Below are 18,916 nucleotides of genomic sequence, written 5' to 3'. Positions count from 1 at the left end.
CTTGAGTGAACCCAGGGGTTTTGGTCTTCAAGCTTATCTAGTACAGAGTGATAGCCCTGGATAAAGGAAAAAAATTAATAACATAACTTCAAAAATATTATTCTGCATGGAGAGATGGTTTAGTGGATAAAATACTTGCTGTGCAAATATGAAGGCCTGAATTCAAATCTCCAGAACCCACATAACCCAGACATGGTAGCACATGTCTCAAACTCCAGTGTCTTTACCATGAAGTAGGAGTTGGAAATAGGAGAAGCCCTAGAAACTACAGACCAGCAAGCCTGGAATACATAGCAATGAACAAGAGACCCTGTCTCAAAGACGGTAGAAAGAGATCACACACACACACACACACACACACACACACACACACACACACACACACACATTAATGCATTTCCCAAGTTCAAAGTTTAAGATAATAAATAATGAATGAATCTAGCTGTGGTGATATATAGTGTCCCCCTATGTATTGTGTACCCTAATAAATTTATCTGAGGGTCAGAGAACAGAACAACCACTAGATTAAACATAGAGGCCAGAAATGGTGGCACACACACCTTTTATCCTATCACTTTGGAGGGAGAGATCCATCTGAGTCTCTATGAGTTCAAGCCCACACTGGGAACAGAGCCAGGCATGGTGGCACACACCTTTAATCCCAGCATTTGAGATCTCATGTCTTGGCTTGGGAAGGACACTTGCCTTTAATCCCAGAAAGTTATAGCAGAAAGGTATATAAGATGTGAGAACCAGGAACTAGAGGCTTTAGCAGCAGTTCAACTGAGACCCTCAGGGGTGAGGACTCAAAGACTTTCAATCTGAGTAAACAAGATCAGCTGAGGTGTTGGTGAGATAAGGTTGGCTGTGGCTTGTTCTAGTCCTCTGACCTATCAGTTTTAACCCCAATACCTGGCTCCAGGTTTTTTTTATTAATAAGACTGTTTAGGAATTTGCCTTACATCTAGATGTCATGTTTTTTTTTAAATTTTTGGTTGTGAAGCCATCATCTGTGATTTATTTCTATCAGATGATGGTTTACATCCTACTACATGTCAGATCAGAAAAGGCCAACCGTAATCTAGCAGTCATATACAGTCTAACAGATGCCATGAGACCAGAATGTGGCTGCAACTAAGCAATGTGTATGACTGTGTTTACTCTGCCCAGAATGTCACACTATAGAGATTATTGTGCAGCACACATTCTCTCTGCCTTTCTCTTTTGCACTGAGGGCAGTGGGTTGGTTTCTCATATCTGCTAGGCTTATTTGGTTAGCCTGGTAGCATGTGCTCCCTCATTATTCACTTATTTTCTTCCTCTGTCAGAACTTTCTACCCATCTTCATTTGGGCATTTCTGAATTGTATAAAATTATTTGACTTAAGAACACTAAGCTATCTCAAAATATTTTGTACTGTATTAAAAAATGAGAGAAATGCACAATGTTATATGTTTTTAAATTTTCACATTTGATCCCAGATTAAGTATATGACCAAAATAGACATGTGAGTTTATGTATCTATCCAAGGTAGGATTAAATGTACAATTTAAGCCTATATTTGGCAGGCTTAAAGATAAAATCTCATTGGTTTACATAAGCCAAAGATTAGTTTGATATGCCAAAAATCCAGAAATGAGCACCATCTTCATTTCAAAGGCAAGCTAGGGGCCAGTAATAACAAGCACACCTAAATCTACACTAGTACCTGATTTTCACGTGATCAATGGACACTTTTTCATTCATCATTCAAAACAATCATAGGAAAAATCACAGCCACACCCAGGTGAATTGTGGGAAAACATTGATATAGATAATTGACTAAGCCATTAACACTTTGCAGACTCAGTTTTTAAGAGAAGCAATTTCTATGAAATCACAAGCTCCCACATTGTGTGAATATGTGTGTATGTGTGTGTACATGTGCACACTCATACCACAGATTTATATGTATATTTCTATAAAAGCTCAATTGAAGTTTAGCTTTGTTGTTTTTATTTTCTGTTTATGCTTTTTGATTTTGAATTGTGCCTGGACACTTATTATTCTATAGTAGCTAATCTTACTGTATGTTACAAGTTTTTAGAACAGGAAAAGATAATAATAGTTAGGGAGGTCTTGGTTACTTCAGATATTTAGTGTTTAACATAGAAAGGTTTTCAAGGTATTGACATTATATTGTAAATCCCAATGTCTTTACTTTTCTCCCACATCTGGGTTTCTTCCAAACTCATCCTGCCTCTGATTCACATGGCACACTGTATTGACAACAGAGTCTTCTCCCTGGGGATGACAGAGGGAACTTTTAAAGTCCTTATATATTGAAAAGTCTAATGAAATTCACTCACTTATCCACTTGCTCATGAAATATTAATAGGCTCATACTATTCCTTTAAAGTGCTCTGGAGTACACTGAAAACAGAATTAATTTATAGAATAAATCTATGCAACCTACTTCATTTTCCCCATAAAATAAATTTATGAGGTTGATAAGGATCACCTCACTGTTTTTCCTTCTATCAGTCTCCCCACAGAAGATCAAATAGACTTGATTGATTTTTATTTTCAGGAGAAAAGATTTTTAAAGGCTATAAAAAAAAAGCAATTAAAATGTCTGTGGATATAACCAGGCATGCCAAATAATGAAATTAGTAAGGGTCAGTAGAGGTACGTGACACAGTGTCCTTTTTCCTAAGAAGGAAATAAGCCTGTCCCTTAAAACTACTGTGTGGACTTAAGTCGGAACAAAAATAAACTCTAAATTCAAGGACAGACTGCTTTCTGAAGAGAAAGTCCTATGGTTCCTGTGAGTTCCGGGTTCTGTACTTGACAGTGTGAGAGCAAAGGTTAGCACTTGAGTGTGCTATGGCTGGTTGATTGCATTCGTTTTGTGGTTGTGAAGTGCTAAGGAGAGATTGAAAGTGGTGGAGAATGGCTTTCAATAACCTTTGAAAGAACTGAGTTGACAAGGCTCCCTTTTTTCTATTTCAGGGATTTTGAAATGTTAGCTAACTAACTGTATCCTAATCATGAACTAATTTCCATACTACTGCACCCAGATATGTCCCACCTGCCCCGCCCCCAGACACAACTCAGGAATCTTCTGCTTAGGGCTTTTGTTTGTTCAAATATTGGAGAAAGTGTCTGTGACTGGTAATAAAATCTCAGCAAGCACCTCTGTGGCATTGATTGGGGACCCTTTGTGGATGCTCAGCACGGTCTGCCCTGTGTAACCACCTCCCTGGCCCTGGAAGATGTGAGAGAGAGGAGAGTGGTTACAAAGGGCTGGCTTGTTACTCTTAGAGAGCTTAAAGATGCTGGCTGTCAAGTGGGGACTAGACCAGCAAAAGGAGACAGGTGTCGGGCACAGATGCAGAATCCCATCTAGAAAGAGTAATTACCCAGCCACCCACTCTGCAATTACATTCTTACCTCTGGGAAAAGTTCTTTGGATGTCTTGCTGTTTGTTGACAACTTCTCCAAGACACTAAATCACCCAGTCTCCATTCCTGCTAATTTGATATAATAGATTTGAAAGTGAGTTCATATTCTGTATTTATCTGGAGACATATTGATCCTCATCGACAATCACCAGGCTTCATGTGTGTCAGTTGTACTGAATTAGATGCTGGTGAGCTATTGCTAGTCTGTCATGTCATGGATAGGAAGAAAGCCCTGTGTGTGGGTTGTCAGCAGAGAGGCTTTTTGCAAAGCTGCATCTCAGTTCACAGTGGCCCCATGATACACCATGTGTAGGTTATAAACTAGTATATATATACTCCCTTTCCTTTGAAAAGCTAAGGCTTCTAGCACAAGGGCTTGAACTTGGGACCTGTGCGTGCTAAGCAAGTGCTCACTGCACTGAGCCGAATTCCCAGTTCAAAAAGTTAATTTTCATATTCAGCAGACAAAATGGCAAGATAAAGCAATTTATGGAAATCAATTATGGTATCATTTTTAAAATCTAATTTAAACAGATTGAGTTTTCTTTGGTCATCAAAACTGAAGGGAGAAAGTCAGATTCATTTACATATATTTTGTACCCTTAGATGGTAATGTTCAACTATAACTTCCTAAACCACTTCTTTCATCTGTTTAATATCAGGGCTTTCCAGGGTCATTTCATTAATGCACTAGTGGTTGAGCTCTGTCTCCTCCTCGTTCCTTCTTTTTCCTCTCTGTTTCTTTCTTTTTCTTCGTTTCTTTCTTCTTCCTTTAGTGTTTGCAGTCTAACTTTTTCTTGGTTTCTGTTTTCCTTCAGTGTTTGTAATTTAAGTAACAGTTACTGAAATTTAAATTTTAAAATTCCTTCTATTGTTGTGTTTCAAGAGCTTTGCTGTGCTATGCTGTAACTGTCTGCTGCTCTGATGGTGTCCAGGAATTCAGGAGTTGAGGACCTTGTACGCTCTACTTATTGGTTAAGAGTGTGCCACTGAAAGGAGAGAGAGGAAATCTGGCACACGGAAACAAGCAGCCAGATGGCTGTACTACAAATCAGGGAGTATGAACAAGAATACAGCACTGGAGGCCATGGGTAGGATCTGCTAGGCAGTCCTGGAAGAGCAAGCTACCTATCTGTTTTTAAGATTTTGTATCATTGATGTGAATTTCTAAGGCCTTACTATGTTGCTAATGATTTTTCTGGTGGGTGACTCTGGTCTTTACTGGGCTGACAGTTACAGGGAACAGATGACCCTCATGGTGACCACCACATAGAATGGAAATGGAGTCCTTAAATTTTTTTGAGTCCTTAAATTTTGTGAATGATGTCCTGTACACTCTACTTTTCTCAGCCACAATCACATTAAAATTTAAAAGGTAATGAAACAAGCTAATGGTCTTTAATGAGTGATCTTTCCTGGCTTACCCTTCAAGCTCATTTAATTTATTTCTAACCTAGAGTGTTTTCTTGATGGTTAAGAACTGTTTTCTCCTAGAAATTACAACTAACAGCACTGAGATAGGGGACGTTCCTTATTTGCCAGAGTGACAATTCATATGACTAGGTCTAGGCCAGTGTTTGATTTCAAACCCACATCCAACTGAAACTTAGGAATTCTTGTGTTCTGAAAGAAAAAAATTTTCTCAAATTTTGCATCAGTCATCTGTAGAAAAATTTCTAAATGGTCTTTTTAAATAAAAAACATGGAGCCAAATATAGGGGTGAAAGCCTTAGAGAGATCAGGGAAATAGGGAAAGCCACCAGCCAACCTTACCTCACCAACTCTGCAGCTTCCAAATGTGAGCTACTTTCTCTCTTACCCACGCTTATATTGCCTTGCTGTTCTGCCCTCTCATTGGCTATCTTAGCCTAGCTACCTCACTTTCTTGTCACTGTCTATGTGTACAGACCTCCAGGTCTCTATGGTTGATACTGGGATTAAAGATGTGTGTCACCATGCTTGACTCTGTTCCCTAGTATGGCCTTGAACACACAGAAATCCTGCCTGCTAAGGGATTAGGGCGTGTGCTGCCTGACTTCTTGTTTACTTAAAATGGCTTGCTATTTCCTCTGATCTCCAGGCAAACGTTATTAAAGCACAAATAAAATACCACCACAGTCATCAAAGAATAAAATAAAAACAAATGATAGCTTAGACACTGTGGAAGCAAATATTGTTCTCAAGCAATGAAATGTGCTCTGTGATGTCACTAGACCTGTGACAGCTAAGGAGATGGATGACTTGGTCTTGGATCCGTGTCTGATTTATGAACTTCTTGCAGCAGAATCTCGTCTGCTGTATATACAAAGCCCTTCAGGCTCACCTTAGTTACTGAAGGTACTGAAGAGGCAAACTGAGCTGAGTGTTCACTAACAATTCCCCTGAAGTACTCTAGATGAAGATCTCTACTAACTCAGCTTTGAGTTGTAGTCCTGAGCATTGGAACTCCTGCACCATCCGCTATAGTCAAGTCATGATGTTAGCTCTCCTCAAATACCTGCCTGTCAGTACTCCTCAGAACCCTAGAAATAGTGCTCACCTGCACGTTGTATCTCTTACAGTAGTCTCACATGTGAAAATGTAGATGAAATTGAGGGAAGTTAAGCAATAATGAAATGCATGTTGCTCCTGAAGATAATGTCTGATGGATATTGTGGTCACTGTATGATATCCACTGTGTGTCCTTAGTGGGTAGCACAGAGCTATGTGGGATACCAGGACCATGATATGGTGATGATGTGAGGAACTGAAATAGTGTCAAAGAAGAACAAAAGAAGCATATTGTATAAATTTAACTATGTGTTATATGTTTCAGTATAGTTGAGTATGCAATCCATAAACTTACTACTAAAATATATCTAAAAGGGTATAAATTATTAAAGTTCCTTTAAATTTAGACTATTCTAGATTCAGTTATCTATCACGGTTACCACATATTATTATTGCCTAAGTCTTTGAACTCATTTGGTAGACACTGCATATTATTATTGCCTAGGCCTTTGTACTTGGTGTAGGCTAGGCATATATAGAAGAACACAGAGTCAGGCTATCAGTACTGAGAAGCGCAGGAGGGAACAGTAGACAGTCACCATGCCTTTTAGTGGAGCATGTTAGATTATTAGATATTGGTAAAAATCAGTGTGCAAATGTCAGGACAGACACAAACCTGATGTATTTAGAGATATACAAAAAAGTATATACAATAGTTGTTGAAAGTGAGTGACTCACAAAAGAGAATAGGGGATAAGAGATCAAAAAGAAGAAACTGAGCTGGTGGTCTTGGGTGTGCATTCATGCATTTATGTGTCTGTGTGTGCTAAGTGTATTTGCGGTGTGTGTGTGTGTGTGTGTGTGTGTGTGTGTGTGTGTGTAAGTATGTATGTGTATCCTGCTTAGGGTAAATACTAGAATTAATTAGTTAAGGCTGATTGTATTTAGACACTCAATGGCTTCAGAGGGCTCCAAGCACATTTATTATTAGAATGGCATCTATTAGAATAGATGTTCCCTCTTGGGTGAAGGATTCCTGTTTTGCAGTACATACACATTGTTTGTTGAATAAATTGTGTATCAAACAACAGGTCTCAAATCTCTGTTGCTTTCAGCTCAAACACAAGTGCATCTTTAATAATTGAGTTAAAATGGCACAACTCTCAATTCTGCCTAATTAAATGTTTTAAGTCTCTGGAAACCTATAATATTTCCTCATACATCTTTGTGTTTAAATTCCATAAATAGTTGTATGGTGGTTAAACCTTTTGAGGTGATTGATTTTACTCTACTCTCTGTTTAAGGTGGGCATTATTCCAAATGGTATTTTCCTTTGAAATATTTTAACTTTATTTTACCTTATTTACAGTACTGGGGATTGACTTTGGAACCTCATCCTTGTCAGGCAAGTGCTCTACCACTCAGCCACTGCCCATTTTGCCAGTTTATTATTATTATTATTATTGCTGAGTATCTATAGTATTGACAGTAAATTCATAAACTAGCAGACTGAGGGAAGAAGTAAAAAATAGTCAAAATAATCCTCCTGGTAGTGATTATTAACTAGTGGAAGGGTTTATAAAATTTCACATGCTTATTTTAAGTATGCATAATTAATTGCTGATGAATAGCTCTGAAAATAAAAAAGTGAAGAAACATTTATAATTAGAAAATTCATTAGAACTGTCAGTTGTAGATGAGCTTACAAAGAATAATGCAACACTATTCACAACGGCCAAGGTATGGAAGGAACCATCATCAACAAATGAATAGTGACAGGGATGTAAAATAGTAGTACAGCCCTTGCCTAGTGTATGCCAAATTTGAGGATCAACCACCAGCACCATATTAAAAAGAAATGACAGGTGAATGGATAAATGTACATGTATACAATGGAATTTTATTCTACTATAAAAGGAATAAAATTATGATATTCACAGAAAAATGGATATAACTGGAAACCACCATGTTAAGTGAAATAAACCAGACTGAGAAAGACAATTACCATATATTTTCTCTCATAGGAAATCTAAATGTGTGTGTGTGTGTGTGTGTGTGTGTGTGTGTGTGTGTGTGTGTGCATGTGCAGCAGCATGAAAATAGAAAGGATTTATGAAAATGCAAAAAGGTCTAACAAAAGAGGGGATGGGGGACCGGAAAGGGTATATATTAATAATGATATCATAATGCAATCCATTCATTTGTTTACTAACCAAAACTTAATTTAAAAAATGTAATCCTAGGGTAATCACTACATGGAGAATGTGCACTTGACTCTTTGAGTTTGCTCTGGGTGATCATGCCCTCATGATTTATTTTGTTCTGATGAGAGAAAGGGAAAACATTCAAGCAAGGGATTCAAAACTTGCATGAATTGCATGGCCCAGGTCTTCTTTGGGCTTGAAAGGGCTCTTGTGATGGCAGTATTTTAAACATTCTCTTTAGTTCACAGGCATGGTAGGATAAGCATGGCATCTTTCATACTTCCAATCTGTGTCCTGTCTGTCCTGGTAAATCCTCAGCATGTCCCTCTCTCCTGGTACTGAATGTAGTTCTCATTGACCTGTACGGGCACAAGGGATGATGTCTACACTCCAATCAAGCCTCAGGTATTAGAAATACGTTTACAATTTAGGATAAAATGCCAATTGTGATAAAGGCTCCCACCCTTCAGATCTTTATTTGGTTGTGTAAAATCTTATGCCTGATGGTTGTATTCATTTGTTGTTGTTTTGTTTTTTGTTTTGTCTTTGTTTTTCAAGACAGGGTTTCTCTGTGTGTATCCCTGGCTGTCTTGGAACTCACACTGTAGACCAGGCTGGCTGCAAACTCACATAGATCTGCCTGCCTCTGCCTCCCAAGTGCTCTGACTAATGGCATGCACCATCACTGCCTAGTTGTATGCATGTATTTTATAGTGAGAAAGCAAAGCTTATCTTGTTCTGTTTTGTAGAGCTACCAAAGCATGCAGTAACTGTACTCACATAAAAACACTTAAAGTAGTCTTACAGTGTTTTTCTCCTCTCATGTATGATTACAGTTTTGGAGTGCATATAGAGGATGGTAAGTCATTCATGAGGTGCTTGTGTTTGAGGGATACCACGAGAATTGCATAATTTTTGCCTTTCTCGTCGTCGTAGTTTTCTGACACTTACAACAAAATGGGTAGTTCTTATTCAAGTCTTCAGCAGTTTGACCAGGAAGACTTTGTAGTGTCATAAATATGAAATTGATAGTAATTTCTGTGAATAAATAATTATGGACGGTGTGTCTGGAGAAAATAATTGCTATTCACGCAAGCACAGATGGAGTCAGGCCTGTAAAGATCACATTAGAGTGTGCATGGAAGAAAGTTGCTGCCTGCTGCCAAGAGAGGATTTTTCCAGCTGTTTGAGGACAGTGTAGCAAACAAAGTGGTAAAAAAATAAATTCAGAATACTCAGCAATAAGTGCTTACTTTAATTCTGAAACAATGCTGAGAAAATGCACATATGGAGGAAGACTCCATTGTTAGCATTAGTCAATATAGTCTTTTAATCTATCAGGTCCAGTAAGACCCATTAGTTACCTGAGTAGAACCTCAGTTGTTTGCCCACTCAGCAAACATTCATGGTGTCTTCCTTCTCCTCACACTCCTTTTACTCTTTGATTTAAAATATGGCCATACTTTTTTCCAGATTTCAGAGGCCTTCTGCATTTAATATTTAAAGCTTGCCCCTGTCTCACCACTATAGCTTGGGAGATATTATTTGATTTGATAACTATCATCACAGCCTTTGACTGCTAGAGCCACTCACCAGGCTGGGGCTATTGGGGTCCCCTTTGTTTCTTCTCAAACTCCCTGGACTTTTTTTAAATTTTGAGATGGAATCTTACTAGGTTTCCAGGCTAGTCTTGAATTCACTCTGTAGCCCAGGCAGGCCATAAACTTGCCTCAGCCTCCAGAGTAGCTGGGACTACAGACCTGTGCCACTAGGCCTGGCTTGAAAGCCTATTGTATTTTAACTCCATGTATTTTAATTTACTTTCTTTTTAAAAGAAAGAACAGAAGGTCTAAAACAGTTAAATGACACACAGCTATTCTGTGAGGTACAATGGGTCACCCAAAGATAAACAAGACATTAGGCAAGACAGACATTTCATACACAACTGTAATAGAAGGAATGTTTTGAATAAATTGAGAAGTATATAAAATACTGGGGATTTATAGAAGAGGAAGCAATTAATTTGTGCTGGAACGGCTGGAGGGAACAGGAAAGACCATTTGAGGCCCTGCCGGAGGAACCACAGTTTGAAAGGTGGGAAGGATTTTGCCAAGAAAAAAGGTCACACATGACACAGGGAGAAGGAAGGAGGGATGTAGAGTTGGAAGGACAATTTAAGGGATAAACTGATTGGATGGTATACTCAGAGTAGCACTCAATTAAGAATATAAGGCATATGAAATGAAGACAAAAATGACCAGAGGAAATTTTATGGTCTCCAGTGACTTCAAAGAATGTTCTGAACTAAGAGAACTGGAGTGAACAGAAGGTCTCTCCAAAGCCAAAGGGCAGGGTGGTCAATCGTCACTGATGCAAATGAAAAGAGCAAGAACAAAAATTGTCATGGTCTCTGGTAGCCAGGACAAGAAGGATGCAAGGACTTCAAGTGTAGGGAGACCCATGATGACTGTCTTTTGTGCAGTAGACCTTTGGATTTTCCAATAATACCATCAGTAATTTTGGGAGGGATTATCTCAGTATGTGATAATACAGTATAAACTAAAGGAATATTGGGAAATTGACCCATGTAGGTTTGAAACAAATTGTTTTCTAAAACTTGTCTGGTTCTACAGAGGAGAAATGGTGAATAAAATGATGAATACCTTGTCAAGGCTAATTGATCTAATAAAACGGTGCTGATGTTAGTAGATAAGAACTACTCTTTTTATCATGGTCTTTTATTTCTTGTCCTCCCTCTCTGTTCTTGATCCAGCTGGGATCTCCCACTCCCCTAAGCTCTCTTTCTCTCGACCCTTGCCCTTCATTACCCCCACTCACATCCATGTTGTTATGTAGATCTCACTCATTTCTCTGTCATTGGGTGATCCCTGTGTCTTTCTTGGGGTCCTGTTTTTTAGGTAGCCTCCCTGGAATTATGAGTAGCAGTCTAGTCATCTTTGTTTTACATCTAATATCCTCCTATGAGTGAGTACATAATATGTTTGTCTTTCTGAGTCTGGGTTACCTCACTCAGGATGATTTTTTTCTAGATCCATCCTCAGCCTGGGAGGAGGGGACTGGAGCTGCCTGGACTGAATCTACTAGGTTGAACTCAATCCTCAGGGGAGTCTTTGCCCTGGAGGAGATGGGAATGGGGGGTGGGCTGGGGAGAAGGTGGGGGGGCAGGATGGGGGAGAACAAGGGAATCCGTGGCTGATATGTAAAATTAAATTAAATTATAAAATAAAAAAGAACTACTCTAGCCAGATGCCCAGCTCTGTTCTTATTACCCTTCTTAAGACCCTCATGAGGAAGGTTATACTTTCTTCCTGATAGTAAGGGGAAGAAGGCATAGGGAAGAAGCTGGATTGTTATCCAAGATAGCAGGCATGTTCAGATCTAGAGTAAGAAAGGTTTTTCAATGAGGTTGGATTGACTCTTTGAGCACTTTACACAGATATCTGTCTTATGGTTGTTGGTGGGTAGTGCAGCCTTCATCTACAATGTGGTGTGGAGGTAGAAGTTTGACAATTAGCCTCTTGTGGCTTAAGAGGTGGATTTCTCACCTTTCTAAGACTGGTATATAAATCTGCTTAGCAATAGGAAATGTCATGAATCAGCAAGTTAGTGATTGCACAGTGCTTAATAAGTCAAATGCCATTAAGCATGATTATTAAACCAATATCCATCCTTCTACCATATATCCAATTATCCATTCACTCATTAATCCTTCCTTCCTTCCATCCATCCATGGAGATAAGAATTATGGAATGGCTTTGACTAGGCAATGGATAATTCATAAAGAAGAGAAATGAAGCCTGCCATTAAAGGATATTCCACTGGGAAACGACGACAAAGTAACCAACCACAGGGGACATAGATCTATTATCAAAAATAAAAGTTTATTTAGTTACCACCCATCTTAATTGAGGTTGTATTTCCAAAAAGTCTTGAAGACACAGGAAACAACACAAATCCAAAGTTGAATGAGTTACTATGCACATGTCCTGAGCGAAATAAGAGATCAAATTAGGAGCCAAATTAAATGAACATAGCCAGTAACCAAGAAAATGTAACAATAAGAACTGCACAGTTTAATGGCCAATGTATTTGACCAGTAATTTGCTAAATAGAAGTGAAAGTGTCTAAGCAAGTATAAAAAGAAATACTACAATTAAAATTAGAGAAATAGTAGGACCATCATAGTAAAAGTTTTGACCCATTAATTTTGTATCTAATTTTTTATTTTTTGAGAATTTTATACTTGACTGCTATATTCATATCATTTCTGCTGCCTCCCTCTTTCTCTCCAACTTCTCCTGTGTCATGCCCCCCTCTCCAGCTACATATATATATATATATATATATATATATATATATATATATATATATAAACTGATAGCTCCATTTGGTGTGTTGTATAGTCAGTAGTTGTTCAGTTCACAAGACTACATTTCTCAGCAGTCCCAATGTGGTCCTGGAGTCCAGGTCTTAGAGAACTGCTGGTCTTCCATCAGTGTTGGAATCCCAAAGAAGTAGGTCCTATCACAAGCAAAGGAATGTCACAGAAGCAGGATAGATGAACTTGTCAGGAAGAGTGAGGGCAAGCAAGCAAAAAGGAAAAGCTCCTTTCTCCCATGTCCTTTTATGTGAACTGCTACAAAAGGTATGCCCCAGATTTAGGGTGGGTCTTCTCACCTCAAATGATCCAGTCAAGAAAATCCCTCACAAGTATGAGTCTTTTTTGATTACAGACATAGTCAAGTTGAAAATCAAGATTAGCCACCACAGTGTTGCTCACATATATGTGTGTTAGGGCTAATAGTTAGAGACTGGAAAACTTGTAGTGGACAAGGGACTTGTCCTTAGAAAGACTAATTCTTCTCACAGCAGCCATTATTACCTCTAGTTCTTCATCAAGAGATGGAGTTTTATTTAAGATTTTTCCTATCCATATTGACATGTCAACTTGTCGTGTCATTGTTCAGGTGTTGCATTGATGACCACATATTTTTTTTTTTTTTTGAGATTTCAAGGGTGCAGCTTCCTTGGCATACATATACTTCATCTTATGAAAAGTATTCATATCCTTAGCTCATTCACTGGTTAGGTTGCTAGATAATAAATTTTAAAAGAAGACAGGATTATTAGTGTTATTAACATAAAGTATTTCAGCAGTTTTATCACATTGTACACACACACACACAAAACTTTCTCACAGTGAGAAAAGTAATCCAGATCCAGAATGAAATTTTCAACAGCAGTAAAAATGCAATGGAAAGGACTAGATATGGCACTACCAGGAGCACTACAATTGACAGAATCCCTGGGAAAAGAGCTTGCTGATGTGCAAGTCCACCTTTGAGGACTCATCCTACTGAAATGTTGCTTAGTCTGATTAAGGCCATGTGCACTTTCAATCCTGCATTATAATAAGGAGGGGAAATTGCATCAATCAAAATATCCATTTAGAAATGGGGAGTGGCTAGGTAAACAGTAGTTTTAAAAGATATTTAGAGAATGCCAGTAATACTCATTTAACAGCATAGAAAGTAAGGAAGTAAAATACAGAGCAGAGTGATGTTTGTGACAGAAACTAAAACTGTGTTTATTTTTGTCCCAGTGGTCAGCTTTGATGAGTCACTGAGGAGCTTTCCCTTTTACTTATTTAACTTTTCGCAATTTACCAGTGTTATTTAATGGAATCTAATTCATGAGCTTGTATGCATGTAATCAGCTTCATCAGCAACTTAAATTTACTTCACATTTAAAATATTCACAAAATTATTTCATATTTATTTTTTTTTCAGAATCATTTACAAGTTAAATTGGAATCACGGGATATTTTTCTTTTAGAGAAAAGAAAAAACTCCTAACGATTTTTATATGCATGCCAAATACCAGGCATAGAAAGAGATGATTGTATAAATGTAATTTTCTCCTGTTAGTTTTCATATACATTTTTTTATACTATCCCAAGAATTTTGGACAGAGAGGATATCTAAAGAAGGAAAAAATGTATTTATTTTTGCATGTTTTTTCTTCAAAACACTTGGATGCAAGGTTTCCTTCACTAAATAAAATTTTACCAATATTTACCCTAAATTTGGAATTTGGGGTCCAGATTGAAAAGCAAGCCTAAAATTTGGACTCTATGAGGAAGATTCTAGCAGGTTAATAGATAGCACAATGAATGTGTTTTTCTGGGTGTGCCCATCCCTTTTAAAAGCTTCTTGCACTTTGGCTGGGATGATAGGATATCACCCAATTCAACTCTAGGGCCTTCTACTTCAGGTACAGTAATGATTTAACTCAACCCACCACTTAGACCAGCGGTTCTCAATCCATGGGTCCTGACCCCTTTGGGGGGTCGAATGACCCTTTCACAGGAGTCACATATCAGACATCCTGCATTTCAGATATGCAGTTATGAAGTAACAAAATAATTTTATAGTGGGGGTCACCACAACATGAAGGACTGTGTTAAAGGGGCCAAGCATTAGGAGGTTGAGAACCACTGACCTTAGACCCTGATAGAACACGACTCTCCCAGAGCCCTGTCTCCGGTCTAGGAGGAGGATTCAATCACCCCTAGTGCCAGTGCTGCTGTTTTAAACCAATGATAGACAACACTTTGTAAAAATGATTTGAAGAGATGAAATGAGACAACTTAGAAAAGGGGCTAACAAAGGGCCTGGCACATAAGAAATACATCATTTCTACTCAGCCACTGTCACAGTGTCATCTATACCACTTTGGGCCCTAAAAGTGCATGTGATATTCTTTTATAATTCACTTTCTACACCTGAGATATTAGGTAGTTTGGATATTTGGTTAAATTACTAACTTTAAAATGCTAAAACATTTTATTTTGATTTATGCTGGTGGGGATTGCTATTTGTTTATTTGTTTGTTTGTTTGGTGTTTTGTTTGTTTTTGTTTTTGGAACCTCCATACTAATTTCCATAGTGGCTGGACTAGTTTGCATCCCTTCCAGTGGTCCATAAATGTTTCTTTTTGTCCATTACTTTGCCAGCATTTGTCATTAGGAGTTTTCTTGATGACTACCTTTCTGACTGATGTGAAATGAAATGTCAGTGTGGCTTTTATTTGCATTTCTCTGGTGACTAGTACTGTTGACTAATTTGTCATATGAGTATTGGCCATTTGTGCTTCATCTTATGGAAACTGTTTATATCCTTAACCCATTCATTGGTTAGGTTGTTGGATAGTGAATTCTAAGAGAATACAGGATTATTAGTGCTAATTATTAACACAAAGCTCCCTAGCAGTTTTATTACAGGAAAATAGTGATTTCTTTTTCTTTTGTGTGTGTATTTCTTGTGTTTGTTTGTATGATATAGGTGTGTAGCTGTGTGGGGCTATATACATGTGCCACAGTATATGTGTTGGTGTTCAGAGGACAGCTTCCAGTATTGGCAGACAGGGTGATGTTGCTGTGCACTACTGCTTATGCCAAGCTAACTGGCCTTCAACTTAACAGGGATTCACTTGTCCCTTCCTCCCATCTTGCAGATGGGGGCACTAGGATTGCAGATGTGCATCCTACTTCCTGTGGGTGCTGGAGATACAAGCTCAGGTCCTCATTTTTGCACACCAAGCATTTTTCCCACTGAGCCATCACCCGGTCCTGAAAAATATCTTTTCATTCCAAGTTGCTTACAATGAGAAAAAGGTGGAAAGGAGATACTGGCAGCAGGGACTAGGGGTAAAATGTGTGGGTCAGAATTCATTTAAAAGTCAACGTTAGTGATTGAGGACCTTTAGTCAATAGTGTGGTCTGAGAGTCTCTAAGTATCACAAAATATTAAGATGAGATATATCCCATTTTTTTCAGCAGTAAGATGGCTACCTAGCCTTCTATTTGATTTTAATATGACAGCTCTGCTTATTTTAACTGTTTCTTACCATAAAAGTGTAAACTGAAAAGTAGCAATGATGGGTGAGTGTAATACATTACTTTAAATAAACTTGTCCTGCACACAGCACATGGAAAGTCTATTTACATTACAGTAAGCTGTTTTCTCATGCATTTACAATTCTGCTGTTCAAATAAATTAAAAAAAAAAAACATGACAGCTCAATTTAGTTTATCTGGTCCAACCTCAAAGACAACAATTGCTGTAATTTTAGTATAGGGAACTCTTGGTATTCGAAGTAGAATAATCAGCTAAGTTTTTTTTTTTTTCAGAGAAAGTATGTTTTAATTGCTTCTTTAAAAATGAAAAGAAATATAAAAAACATACTAAACAATAAAATTCAACATATTAAATTGGCAAGAGAAGTGAGCATGAAAGTCATTTTATGAACCGAAAGATGTTAACAATGGAAGGATGGTTAGGATAACACATTATTTTCCATGTTGCTTTTTATGAACTGATCGATGCAGCAACTCTCATGGAAACTAAAAGTACATGTGAGGGGGATGTTGTGGGATTTGCAGGGAGTTCTAAATTCTTTTCTGTATTAAGTCGAATTTGTGCCAGCAAGATAAGGCATTCTGTTGACAATGTTCTTAAATAAATTAGACTTCACGTTCTCATTTTCTGCTGCCGCTTTCTGGTGCAGGTGTAGAACTATTCCCAGAGAGGCAAGATGACAAAGGGACAGCAGAGTGGAGAGTGGAACAAGGTGTGGCTTTGAAGTGGGAAGACAAGTTCAAGTTTCTTCTTGGCCTTGTGTTAGGTGGCTTGCTGCCTGGAGAACATGGATAGCTGGGGCTTAGTTTCAGCTCTCAAATGCTGTTCCTTATCTTAGAATCATGTAGGAAACTGGGTATCTTTGGCTTGCTATTAAAACGGGAATTGTAGCAAGCTAAGCCAGGCTGCAGCCAGATGGACCTAATTTATCTTCAACATCTCTTGTCTCTGATTTGTGCTCTTTCCATTTGTCAAGATGGCTGTTACTTCTTCCTCAGAGGCCCACCATCCCCATCTCACATGCTTCCCTCCATCTTAAACTACTCTTTCTCAGTCTCTCTCCCTCCCTCTCTGTCTCTGTCATCTCTCTCTCTCATTCCTTCTTTACTTCTCTCTCCCTCTTTCTCCAGGTTTTTGTTGTCATTGTTTAAAAGTCCCCTCTGCAGGGTGGGTAGTGGCAGTGCACACCTTTAATTCCAGCACTCAGAAGGCAGAGGCAGGAGGACCTGAGTTTGAGGCCACTCTGATCTACAGAGTGAGTTCCAGAGCTGCACAGAGAAACGTTATCTCAAAAGGCAAAACAACAAGAGCCCCCTTTGCCTGGGAAGTATCTTTCTTCTTTTCCCATTCTCCCCTTTCTCCCACATGCTGCCATTTAAATACCCACAGGCCTAGTTACAGGCCTATTGTCCTGGAGTCATTTTTGCCTAGGCCACTCATACAAGGCATGCACCCATTTAACCTGGCCTATATCTGGTCACTGGCCCAATCTAGAGGTAGGGGGATGAGCAGAGTCTCACATCAGACACATAACTAAAGAAAGAAGTCCACATTCCATGTCACATCACAAAAACAGTATGAATAGCCAAGACAGCATTTTTCCATCAACCCCAGTAGTCCTATAGAAATGTTCTCTAGAAGAACCTTAGGACACAGAATTAAAAAAAAAAAACAAAAACATAAACTTTAGCAAAGAATTCAAAGAGTTTAAAGAAGACACAAAAACTTGGTTGACCACCAAGAGAATTTAAAGATAAAATACAGGAATTAAACAACACAGGCCAAGAATATGGAAAAAAATTAAAGAACTGGAAAGGAACATGCAGGGAATGTAGGATACCATGAAAAGACCAAATCTTCTAATTATAATCATAGATGAAGGCTAAGAATCCTAGGCCAATGGCATAGACCAGCTCTTCAAAGAGATATAGAAGAAAATTTCCCCCAACTAAGGGTAAGATATACCTATACAGATACAAGAATCACACACAGAAACCCAACTAGACAATCCCAAAAAAGAAACTCCCCACAGCATATCACTAAATACACAGAACAAAGAGAGAGTATTCAAAGCTGCAAGAGAAAAAACACAAGTCACACGTATGCAGAACTCCATCAGAATAACGCCCTATTTCTCAATGAAAACTCTTAAAGCCACAAGAGCTTGAAGCAATGCATTCCAAACTCTAAAAGACCATGACCACCAACCTAGTAAACAACTGTACCCAGTAAAATGATTCACCACAATGAAAGGAGAAAGAAAAACTTGCCATGATACAACCAGCCTAAACAAATTCATATCCACCAAAACAATCCTAAAGACAACACTGGAAACAATACTTCAGACTGGAGAGAGGAATGAGCACATCCAGGAGACTCTAGAAAGAGAACAAATCAGCTATAATCAGTGAAATGCAGCAGAACTAAGAACACAAACAAACAAAAAATGGCTGCAGTAACACACACCTAGACACCTTCTCTAAGACACTACTTTATTGCTGTCACAAAACTCTGCTCTCAGATGGCTAATGACATAGACAGATTCACAAATACAAGAGAAAATAATATCAACATAACTGCACAATGAGGAATAAATACTGTTAGTATTTTTGTATATTTACATCTAATTTTACAGTCTGCAAACACAAAACAAGCATTAAGAATAAGAAAACTGATTTTGTAAATGATTTATATGTTTTTATATTCTTGTTTCCATTGTTTAGTAAACCACGTGAATATTTCACAGCTATTTATAAAAACACTATACATTTGTGTGCACATGTGTGTGTGCACGCAGACACATGTATGCACATGCTGTAATGGCTAGAAAAGGGTATTA

At 38.2% G+C, this 18,916-nt stretch overlaps 2 protein-coding genes across 18 annotated transcripts in view; one reads left to right on the top strand and one right to left on the bottom strand.

Annotated features, from left to right (window-relative positions):
- The window catches only part of Chrm3 (cholinergic receptor muscarinic 3), a 483,981-nt gene that overhangs the window by 35,344 nt on the left and 429,721 nt on the right, over positions 1–18,916 (top strand). The gene's annotated exons all lie outside the window — the stretch shown is intronic.
- LOC143273398 (uncharacterized) overlaps positions 1–18,916 on the bottom strand; it is a 47,702-nt gene that overhangs the window by 4,334 nt on the left and 24,452 nt on the right. For 3 of the 9 annotated variants that reach the window (XR_013051487.1, XR_013051490.1, XR_013051488.1), the window contains one exon: positions 12,364–13,251. The exons of 3 other annotated variants lie outside the window; for them this stretch is intronic. Coding sequence is in view for 3 of the 6 variants with exons in the window: in XM_076572917.1 (XP_076429032.1) it covers positions 2,247–2,283; positions 3,433–3,512 (117 nt within the window). In the remaining 3 variants the exon portion in view is untranslated. Of the gene's footprint in view, positions 1–1,568; positions 2,284–3,432; positions 3,513–12,363; positions 13,252–18,916 lie in introns of those variants that run through there. 3 more of the 9 variants (XM_076572917.1, XM_076572914.1, XM_076572916.1) reach the window with 2 other exon arrangements.

Source organism: Peromyscus maniculatus, chromosome 5 (genome assembly GCF_049852395.1).
Source record: "Peromyscus maniculatus bairdii isolate BWxNUB_F1_BW_parent chromosome 5, HU_Pman_BW_mat_3.1, whole genome shotgun sequence".
Taxonomy (NCBI): domain Eukaryota; kingdom Metazoa; phylum Chordata; class Mammalia; order Rodentia; family Cricetidae; genus Peromyscus; species Peromyscus maniculatus.
This window is presented reverse-complemented; position numbering and strand designations above follow the sequence as displayed.